At 34.2% G+C, this 11,057-nt stretch overlaps 6 protein-coding genes across 6 annotated transcripts; 3 read left to right on the plus strand and 3 right to left on the minus strand.

Annotated features, from left to right (window-relative positions):
- Window positions 1-89: 89 nt before the first annotated feature.
- On the plus strand, window positions 90-1,499 carry MAS1 (mitochondrial processing peptidase; the record flags this gene model as incomplete). Its single annotated transcript, XM_003684784.1, has 1 exon — window positions 90-1,499. The coding sequence occupies one exon, from the start codon at window positions 90-92 to the stop codon at window positions 1,497-1,499; it is 1,410 nt and encodes a 469-aa protein (XP_003684832.1).
- A 347-nt stretch (window positions 1,500-1,846) lies between these two features.
- Window positions 1,847-2,705, minus strand: HMO1 (Hmo1p; the record flags this gene model as incomplete). Its single annotated transcript, XM_003684785.1, has 2 exons — window positions 1,847-2,515; window positions 2,661-2,705. 2 exons carry the CDS (start codon window positions 2,703-2,705, stop codon window positions 1,847-1,849), a joined length of 714 nt encoding a protein of 237 aa, XP_003684833.1.
- A 1,431-nt stretch (window positions 2,706-4,136) lies between these two features.
- ARG82 (inositol polyphosphate multikinase) lies at window positions 4,137-5,261 on the plus strand (the record flags this gene model as incomplete). Its single annotated transcript, XM_003684786.1, has 1 exon — window positions 4,137-5,261. One exon carries the CDS (start codon window positions 4,137-4,139, stop codon window positions 5,259-5,261), a length of 1,125 nt encoding a protein of 374 aa, XP_003684834.1.
- Window positions 5,262-5,359: 98 nt separating this feature from the next.
- On the minus strand, window positions 5,360-7,345 carry SUP35 (translation termination factor GTPase eRF3; the record flags this gene model as incomplete). The annotated part of the gene is made up of 1 exon (XM_003684787.1): window positions 5,360-7,345. One exon carries the CDS (start codon window positions 7,343-7,345, stop codon window positions 5,360-5,362), a length of 1,986 nt encoding a protein of 661 aa, XP_003684835.1.
- A 1,094-nt stretch (window positions 7,346-8,439) lies between these two features.
- On the plus strand, window positions 8,440-8,979 carry TPHA0C02490 (L-methionine (R)-S-oxide reductase; the record flags this gene model as incomplete). The annotated part of the gene is made up of 1 exon (XM_003684788.1): window positions 8,440-8,979. One exon carries the CDS (start codon window positions 8,440-8,442, stop codon window positions 8,977-8,979), a length of 540 nt encoding a protein of 179 aa, XP_003684836.1.
- A 204-nt stretch (window positions 8,980-9,183) lies between these two features.
- CSM3 (Csm3p) lies at window positions 9,184-10,098 on the minus strand (the record flags this gene model as incomplete). The annotated part of the gene is made up of 1 exon (XM_003684789.1): window positions 9,184-10,098. One exon carries the CDS (start codon window positions 10,096-10,098, stop codon window positions 9,184-9,186), a length of 915 nt encoding a protein of 304 aa, XP_003684837.1.
- Between the last annotated feature and the right edge of the window lie 959 nt (window positions 10,099-11,057).

The raw sequence follows: 11,057 nt of genomic DNA on the forward strand, positions 1-11,057 counted from the left end.
ATTCAACACGATTATTTCAACACTATCGGTTTCTAGTTGTAACTGAAGCACAAGAAAATACACACAGTATTATATCCACTTATTTTGTTATGTTGAGGAACAGTTTGAAATTGAATTCTCTGTCTAGCAGATTGATCTCAACTACTAGGAAAACCTTGATGCAAGGCACGGAAATCTCGAAATTATCTAATGGTTTAACTGTAGCTACCGAATATATGCCAAATACATCAACCGCCACAGTAGGTATTTATGTGAATGCAGGTTCTAGGGCAGAGAACGTCAAGAACAATGGTACTGCACACTTCTTAGAACATTTAGCTTTTAAGGGGACTTCAAAGAGATCACAAAAACAAATTGAATTAGATATTGAAAATATTGGATCACATTTAAATGCTTATACTTCAAGGGAAAATACAGTATACTATGCAAAAACTTTAAAAGAGAATCTGCCATTAGCAGTTGACATTTTGAGTGATATTTTAACTAATTCTAAATTAGAGAAAAATGCAATTGAAAGAGAAAGAGATGTTATTGTGAGAGAAAGTGAAGAAGTTGACAAAATGTATGATGAAGTCGTATTTGACCATCTACATGAAATTGCTTATAAAGATCAACCTTTGGGCAGAACTATCTTAGGTCCCATTAAGAACATCAAATCCATCAATAGGTCAGACTTAGTTCATTATATTACTTCAAATTATAAGGGTGACAGAATGGTCTTAGCGGGTGCCGGTGACATAAACCATCAAGATTTAATTAAACTAGCAGAAAAATATTTCGGTCACTTACCAAAGGGCTCTTCTTCACTTGTGAATAACATGAACGATCAATTGCCTGTTTTTACAAGGGGTGAAAGATTGATTGAAAATTTGACTTTACAAACCACACATATAGCAATTGCATTAGAAGGTGTCTCATGGTCTTCTCCCGATTATTTTATCGCATTGGCAACACAAGCAATCGTCGGTAATTGGGATAGGTCATTGGGTGCAGGTACTAATTCTCCTTCTTCTCTAGCATTCGCTGCATCAAATGGTCTAAAGGAAAATAATAATCAACCATTAGCAAATTCATACATGTCATTTTCTACTTCATATGCAGATTCGGGTCTATGGGGTATGTATATTGTTGCAAATTCTATGGAACATAACCCAACTCTAATAATAAAAGAAATAATAAAAGAATGGACCAGAATTAAGAAAGGTGATTTCACGGAAATGGAAGTCAACAGAGCTAAGGCTCAACTTAAGGCTGCACTATTATTATCCTTAGATGGTTCTACACCTGTTGTTGAAGATATTGGAAGACAGATTGTCACTACAGGCCAAAGGCTGTCACCGGAAGAAGTGTTTGAAAAAGTTGATAAGATAACCAAAGATGATATTAAGCTGTGGGCTAATTACAGATTACAAAACAAGCCTATTTCGATGGTCGCATTAGGAAATGTCGATAATGTACCAAAACTCAAAAAAATTGAAGCTGAATTGAATGCCATGTAAACACTTACTTCTGAAACAAAAATGCACTATAAATATCTAATATGATAGAAATGCACTCGATTTAGACTAAATTAGAGGGGCACCTTTCTAACCTATATCTTTGTAAATACATCACGCAGAATCTAATAAATGAATTTCATGAAATTTTTTTTAAAAACTATATATAATTACAAAAGGCCTGCTAATACTGCATAATATAACTGATACAAAAGATACTTCAAATTGAGTAAAATTATTCGACATATAGTATTTTATAACTTTTTTGTATCAGATTAAGATCAAAACAAATCTAATACGATAAGTTGGAGGTCAAGGAAAGAAGCTATTACTCTTGAGGTTCTATTGGTTTAATTAGAATCCTTTTTCTTATCCTTCTTCTTCTTCTTCTTCTTCTTTTCGGAAGAACCACTATCATCATGAGATCTCTTTATGGATTGTAAACTGGATGGAATGCCTACTGGAGCATGTGTTGGGATGCCATTAGAAGTTGGTAGACTACCATTTTTCTTAGCTTCTAAGTATTTTTGCTTCTCAAGTTGATAATGTTCTAATTCGATGTTGTAAGCTTGCTTCCATTTTTCTTTCTCGGAATCACTTAATTCTTTCCATTTCTTGGAGATTTCCTGAGTAATTTCAGTAGAAGATAATGGAGTCTCGCCACGCTTTTCTCTATCATCACGAATCTCTTGTCTAATGTAAGCAGAATAGGCAAAAAAAACAGTTAATGGTTTTTTTGGAGCATTTGGATCACGAGGTATTCTCTTTCTAGGCTGTTTAACTGATACAACTGGAACGGGAGGAACGATTTCCTTTTCATCTTCCATTGGATTGGTTAACTCACTACTGATGCCATGTAAAGTGTTCGTAGCGGAAGTTAATTTTTGTAGAGATTCGGTTAATGTTGTGAAAGCTTCTATTTTTTCTTCTTCATCTTCACCAATAGCATTATAAAAATCGATAATGTTAGAGGCAGCAGAACTTGCAGATTTAGATAATTCAAATAAAGAGGAAACTAGCTATAAGGGTAAGTGTATCATTATTATTATCATTGATAGAATAAAATAAAGGATAGAAATGTTAGTAAAAAATGTTAGATGATTAGGTAATTTGTTCGAAGTTGACTTAATAACTAATAATGGTTATGAAACTATTATTACATACTGAATCCTTAGCACTCTTTAACTTATCCGATGGATCTACACTCATCTTACGAAATTGATTTTAGTGTTAGTTAAACAATTGTCTGTGGATTTCTCACTGTACTATATATTCTATATATCTAAGAATGGAAATATTCAGGTACAAGAAAACACTCAGTGAGGAAAACGTATAAGTAAAACAATTGAAAAAAAAAGCACAAGCACGAAACAAAATATGGAAAGTTTTAGAAAGAGGCTCTGAAATTAAACAGGCAGTGGTTAAACAGCAATAGTAACAAAAAATTCGAGTCTAAAATGAAATTCGTAAGGCGAATATTAATACGTCTAGAGAGAAAATGAACCCAAGTTTTGAACTTTAGGTGAAATTCCTTTCTAAAGTTTGGAAGGAAGCAAGGAATCTTTCTGTCTAGCTTGGAAAGCTTCAGCTTATATACAAATTATCTTTTTAACATATTTACCACCAACCGTGGTAGGGTTTGTTTATTTTGTTTTCCTTTTCGAAGTTTAGGCGGAGATGCGAAAAGATTGGTATGAGTTCACGGAAAAACAAATAGACATAATCCCCCGTAGAACCGTAGAAAAACGGTGGACTGTCGTTGCTGTTGTTTTTGGCCTTCTTCTAGGTAGTAAGCATTGCTGCCTGTCTGGTCCGTTCAGTGGGTGCGACAACGGAAACACTCGCTGCCTAGGCAGAGATATTCAGAAGGAGAACAAATTTACTTCCCCTCCCCCTGCCCGTTCCCCTTTTACTTCCAGCCTGGACCGTTGAGCCAAGCAGAGTAGTTTGTTACATGAGAAAGATTCACAGTTAGGCAGTTTGGCAGGTAGGCAGACAGAACTTCTTCCTGTGAACCTTCTGCCAAAACATGAACTACAATATCATTTTCTAGGCTGATAGAAACAAGTTCATCTCTAGAGATATCACGATCTAGAAGTAGTATCTCTCACTCTTTGCATAAAACCTAGCAGATCGCTAGTGTACTTGACCTCGATGAGATGAAGTTAATGAGCCCTTACCTTTCTGCTCCTGCTTGGAAGTTACTTTTAGAAAATGAGCTTGGAAAACCGGCAATATACATTTCCTCTTATAAAGATCAGTAACGTATATATATGTGCTTGTGAGGTTTTCTATGGTATTCAATTGTAACTGATTCTTTGCTTACATAGTTTATTTCACGGTGTAGAGTTCCTTTAAATCGGTACTTACTCACCGTTTAGTTAAGAGTAATTGAACTGTTCTCTGTAGATGTATATTTCCATTATCGGCATTGAAATTATGTTATGAATAAGTTATTATACTATCTTGATAACAATATTTCAAATTTGTTTGTCTTTATACTTCTTGGGAAATTGTATATAAAGACCGTGTAGTGCAGTATAGATGTAACTAGTGTGTTATATTTCTACTGAATCTTGACATATCCTGATCACACCAGTCATTGGCTTAAAAGTATCATCTGCATAATTATAAGTAACTATGGACTCACAATATGTTAAATTAAAACACCAAGCTGCTGGACATGCTGGAACTCTCTCAGATAAAGATGGTATATTAGTATTTAAACCAACAGTAAAACAAGAAATCGATTTTTTAAAAGAGAGTCAAGATAGATATTATAAAGATACAATCACTGAATCAACAGATCAAGACAGCACAGAAGTACTACTAGGGGCATGGATGCCAAGATATTTGGGAATTATTGAAGAAGGTGATAAAAAATCTTCAATTGATGGATCCATTTCAAGCGTATATTCAATACAGAGAACTAAGAATGAACAACCGATTGTTGATAGTCTGGTTGATTTTGATACAGATGAAGGCAACAGTTCTGCAAATGACAATGTCACAATGAAGGATAACAATGAAAAACCTTTTATTGTCTTGGAAAATTTATTACATGGCTATTCCAAACCAAACATAATGGATATAAAATTGGGGAAAATACTATATGATGAAAATGCATCCCCAGAAAAAAAAATTAGATTACAAGAAGTAAGTGATTCCACAACATCAGGATCAATGGGGTTTAGAATATGTGGTATGAAATTACAAAAGAACCATCTTATATCTACCGTAAGTAAAGATCATTTTGAATTAGATATAATAGAACATGATGGGGAAAATATAGAGTATGTATTTCTCAATAAACTATATGGCAGGACAAGAACTCCAGAAAATATACAGGAAGCTTTTGAACTTTATTTTACTAATAATGATTTAACAGAAAAGAGAAAGAAACAATTGATCACTATGTTTTGGCAACGATTACAACTATTTTATAACACTCTTTTAGACGAAGAAATTCGTCTAATATCTAGTAGTTTGTTATTCGTATATGAGGGGGATCCAGAGCATTGGGATTATAATCAGGATGAAGATTTGTTACTTAAGCCTGACTTCATTGATAAAGAGGTTGATAGCGATGATGACGATAATGGCACTGTAGAAAAAGAAAGGAAATATTCTGATGTTTTAAGTTCGATGTCACTGATAGATTTCGCCCATTCCAAGTTTGTTCCTGGTGAAGGATACGATGTAAATATAATAGAAGGGGTGGAAGCATTGTTAAAAATATTTGAAGAAATGCTTCGGCAGCACTAATATTTAAAAATTCAAAAAAATATTAACGTTATGGATTTATATCTTTCTATATAATAAAAATGGTATGTAATTTACATATAATAGAACTGCATGTTTAATTACTCGACGATCTTAATGATCTTACCAATAGCAATAGTAGCACCTTGGTCTCTTAAGGTGAATCTACCTAATTGAGGATAATCTTGATAAGTTTCAACACATACAGCCTTTTCTGTTTCTAACAAGGCAATAATCTTCATACCCTTCTTTGCAAATGCAGGTGGCTTCTTAGATCTACGGTTTGTACCTTTCTCCAATTTGTGCAATAATCTAGTAATTTGAACTTCCTCAATAGCGGTATGAACATGCATAACACAAGCGAAACCAGCAGAAATAATAGATTTTAATTCAACAATGGCAATTTCGGCAACAAATTTTGTTACACTCTTGATTGGGTTTTTTGGAGATGTTAAAACAAAACCAGCAGCAACATCTTCTTCTTCAACACCTTTGATCTTTAATTTAACTTGTTCACCACAAACAGCCATATCCACTTCATTTTCTGTCTCGTTATAAATATTTTGAATTTCAACTTGGATCTTGTTTGGCATTAATAATGTAGAATTACCCTTTCTAATGTGACCAGATTCAATCTTACCTTCAACGATAGTACCCATATCTCTCATTTTTGATGCAACTGGTAACATAAATGGGGCATTAATGTGACGATCCATATGTGACATGTTATCCAAATATTCTAATAGAGATGGACCTGTGTACCATGGACAGTCAGCTGCGTTAACACGTTCCTTCAAACCAGCACCACTATAACCAGATACTGGCATAAATATAACATCTTCCTTTAAGTTGTATCCAATAGCCTTTAAGAAATTAGAAATGTTACTAACACAGTGGTTGTAACGTTCTTCTGACCAGTTAACAGTTGGATCGTCCATCTTGTTAACAACAACAATCATCTTGTTAACACCTTGAGTTTTAGCCAATAGAGCATGTTCACGAGTTTGACCACCCTTTTCGAAACCAGTTTCGTATTCACCCTTTCTTGCAGAAATAACTAACACACCAACATCTGCTTGCGAAGCACCACCGATCATTTCAGAAACGTACATTTTGTGACCTGGAGCATCTAGAATAGTGTAACGTCTCTTTTCTGTTTCAAAATAAGCTTTACCGACTTCGATAGTTTTACCATCATTTCTTTCTTCTTTGTTAGTATCCATGACCCAAGATAAGTACCAACCTTGTCTACCAGCATCCTTGGCTTCTCTTTCATATTTTTCAACAGTTCTCTTGTCCACAGAACCAGTTAAATATAAGATATTACCACCCATAGTAGATTTACCGGCATCAACGTGACCCATGAAGATAATAGAGACGTGATCTTTACCACCGAACATATCTTGGACAATTTCATTATCAATTTCATCCTCTTCTTCTACTATTAAGGTTTCAGCTTTTGGAGTTGGTTCAGCATTGGCCTTGGTTTCTTGTTCAGTCTTAACAGGTTCTTCTTTAATGCTTAGTTTGGCAACGCTTGGAACATCATCTTCCTTTGCGGCTTCAGGTTTTTTAGTTTCAGTGACTTCAGGTTTTTTGGAAGCATTGGCCAATTTGATACCAGAACTTGAAACTAATTTTAAAGTCTTCTTTGGTTTAGGAGTAGCGGTAGCTAGTTGTTGCTTTTGATAATCCTCTAAAGACATACCTTGAGATTGTGACTGTTGCTGATAACCTTGGTAACCAGTGTTGTTATAATTGTTGTTAAAGTTGTTACGACGGTTGTTGTTGTTTTTGAATCCACCACGACCACCTTGTTGGTAGCCACCTTGTTGATAGCCGCCTTGTTGATAGCCACCTTGTTGATAGCCACCTTGTTGATAGCCACCTTGTTGGTAACCTTGACCATTTGCAATTGGTTGTTGGTAATACTGTTGGAAATTTTGACCGTTACCGCCTTGAGCTTGTTGTTGATAGTACTGTTGATAGTTTTGACCGCCAGCAGCACCTTGAGCCTGTTGTTGGTAATATTGTTGGTAATATTGACCTTGAGATTGGTCTTGTGGGTTAGCGTTTGGAGCAGACATAATTCAACTTTTCGTACACTGTTGGAACGGTTCTCTTATCACTGATATAAATAACAAAACTATATTTGAATAAAACGTGAACAGAAAGAAAAGAGATAACGTATTTAAAGAACTTATAGAATGATTTACCTAAAATGATTTAATGAATTTATTATAAGTATCCACTTGTACAAGTATTGAATAATTCAATATTTCATTAGCTCAAAGAATGTCTAGAGAGAAGTTAAAGGTTAAAAAATTTTCGAAAGCTTTGTTACTTTTTCAAAATTTTTTTTTTCGAAACTCATCGTCTCTTTCAATATGTGTATATATTGCAATAAAGTGTCTTGCCAATGACGTTTCATATTCGAACGAATATTAAATAAGGTATTGAGATGCAGATATCTGTAATCTTGTGGATAGTGGGCATCGATACCCAATGCTTTGTCTGTAATTATCTCTTACATTTAGGTGTGATAATAGAAAGTCTACACGTTATTTGCACAAAATTGAATGGGAACATATTAGGATATAGATTTTGGGTTGAGCTTCGATAAGATTGTTCATATCTCTGAATATGACATTCTAGATAACTAGACAATTGTACTTCATCTTGAACTTATTGTCATCGTTTAAGGAATATATCGAATAGAATGCATTAAACTCACAACGGCTACTCATGCATATACCGATCTTTAAACCGCTAACTTTTCTCCTGACTATATATTCCGGTATATTATTCTCTTGATGATAAAGCCGTTCACTATAGAGTAAACACTTAACGTTTGGATGTTCATATATACTTTAAATTCTGGCTTCATCATTTATAGGATCCTATTTCAATCAAGAATTTCGAAAGTTGCCGGGTTCGATTCCAGAACATTGCATTTTTAAAACCACTTCTTAGAAGTAATGAGAAGCCACAGTTTTATCAATTCTTAGTTAATAAGCTCATCTCAAACTCATATAAAAGGTTCATTGTTAAATTAACAATGCAATTATCTAAGATCTTTGGTTATTTATGATACATTAACATATCAGCTTTAAACTATATATATTTGTGAATACGCAAATATTAACCTTAGCACACTAGCTATAAATATAATATAATCAGAATGGAAGACGATAAACATCATGCTGACTATACTACCTTTTCGGCTTCACAAAGTAGGGAAGAAGTATTACAAACAGTAATTGATTCTTATGAAGCATTGACCACTGGACAGGATAACTGGGTTTGTAACTTAGCAAATGCATCGTCTTTATTATGGCACGCATATCATTCCTTGAATGTCAATGTTAATTGGGCTGGTTTCTATCTAACAGATAAAAGTGTGTTGGATAAACAGGAGTTAATTCTAGGTCCATTTCAAGGTAAGGTTGCTTGTCAACAAATCCTATTTGGTAGAGGTGTATGTGGTAGCGCAGCATCCGAAAAGGTCACTCAATTGGTTCATGATGTTAACAAACATCCAAATCACATAGCGTGTGACGGTGAAACTAAAAGTGAAATAGTGGTTCCTATTTTAGATGAATCTAACAATACAGTTGGTGTGATCGATATAGATTGTTTAGACTATGAAGGTTTTTCTGAAGTTGACCAAAAATATTTAGAAGAATTAGCTAAATTAATAATTAAGACATGTAAATTTTAACAATATTTCGGATGCAAGCACAAAAATTATAGTTAGATAATCGTTATAATCATGACTGCATTTTCATCATAAACTTCCCCATAGTTGTTATCTAATCTGTACGCACAAATATACACTAATGCAATACTAAGTCCTCTGGAACTTGATAGGCAAGATTTATAAACTTTAATAATTTCTGCAATGATATTTATTAACATTGAGTAATTACATTCCCCTCATTAATTCCATTTCGTCTTCTTCCATATGCTCTTGAACAACATCATTATGTGTTTCCAGCTTCTGTTGTTCCATTTCGAAGTCTTTCAATAATTCGAGTTCTTCCTCGTCATCTGATATTACTTTAGCATTCCTCTTTGTGATTCCAGCTTGTTGTTCTTCCATCTCTAGTAGCAATGCCTCTTCTTCATTGTTGCCACTATTGTTCAATGGTATAGTTATTGTATTATCTTCCGTTGTGGGTCTCGTGACATTGTAAATCTGGTCTTCTTCATCAGCATCCGATAGATCAGAATTTACTTCAAACAGATGTTTCTTCTGAGGTTGATTTCCTTGCTCTAGATCTAAGATGCTTGATTCATGATGTGTTGCGTCTGCATTATTTTCCACCGCATTTGGATCATGAGTACTATCTTCTTGGATTGGGATAACTTCATCATTGTTTTGTAAGAAATTCACTAGTCTATTCAACTCGTCATCATCAATTAAACCCATTTCTTTTCTAAACAAAGCTGATCGATATTCCCTTAAAATTTTGTCTGATTTCCCTAAACCTTGTGCTAATTTAATAAAATCTTTAAATTTTGCCTTTGGATACAGATTATGGGCCCACAATTGATAAAACAATAATATATTATTAAAATTGTCACAGGGACTTTTATTTTTAGAGATGTGTATTCTTTTTCTTGCATTTTTCATAACGTATGGTAAACCGTTATCCGACAATAGTCTTTCAGCAGTTAGTTTCACTATTGGTTTCCTCTTTTTAGTTACCACAGCAGTCGGGTCATTCATTGTCGAATCGACTGCCGTTGGGTCGTTATTCAATAGATAATTATCGACATTTCCATGATAGGCATTATCAAGGCTACTGATAACCGTTGGATCAAGGTTACTTTCCATCACGAAACTAACTTACGTGTACAGTATGGTCCTCTGTATTGGTACGATTATAATAAATTGTTTCTAAATATCCCAATCTATATATATATATATACCGCGTAAGCTCATCACCTTTTTACTTAAACAGTACACTTCACGCGTTATCGATTTTTCAAAACAATTACGTGTCACGTGACTAAATAAAAATGAATAGGTCACGTGAACAACTGTGGCGCTAAACTATCACGTGCTCTATCATGAGAACCGAGAAAAAGAAAACAGAACGTTCTCACGCGTTTCTACTTGGTCCGTCCAGTCCCGCAAGCTCTCCCTGCTACTCACTACGGCCACCCACCACCCCCCTTCTCCCCCACACATAAGAAAGACAAAGAAAGTGTGGCTTTTTCACAACTTCGCATTTTCCCACAGTTTTCACTAGGAATGTCGAAATCCTAAGAAAAGTAAAATCCTGAGCTCATCGCAATCACCAAAACCCGTCCATCTCTGACTATCTCACTCTTTATCTGAATCGATCGATATCTATATCCGTTATGCAGACAATATTGGCAAAGTCACATAATAAGCACACACCATTTTCACTTATTGTTAACAAGAACACGGAAATGCCATTATGTGTAAAAATGTAACACATAGTTAACACATAGTTAACACATAGTTAACACATAGTTAGTTAACACACATATATGCATATATATTTTATATTCACATATGCTATTGCCGCACAGTTAGTGATACAGGTGATATTTTACTATACTAAATAACTTAATATCTACGACAACAATAGTATATATATATATGGACACTTGTTATACCCGTATGTTCAATTATCTTTTAATCCGTTTTATTGATTTCGACTAAGCGGGTTATCTATACGTTTATCTATTACATAATTAATAAGTTGCGAGTAATAAAAAGGGAAGTTTTTTGTTTCCGACAGTTTTATTTATATCGGATTCTTC

Source organism: Tetrapisispora phaffii, chromosome 3 (genome assembly GCF_000236905.1).
Source record: "Tetrapisispora phaffii CBS 4417 chromosome 3, complete genome".
NCBI lineage: Eukaryota > Fungi > Ascomycota > Saccharomycetes > Saccharomycetales > Saccharomycetaceae > Tetrapisispora > Tetrapisispora phaffii.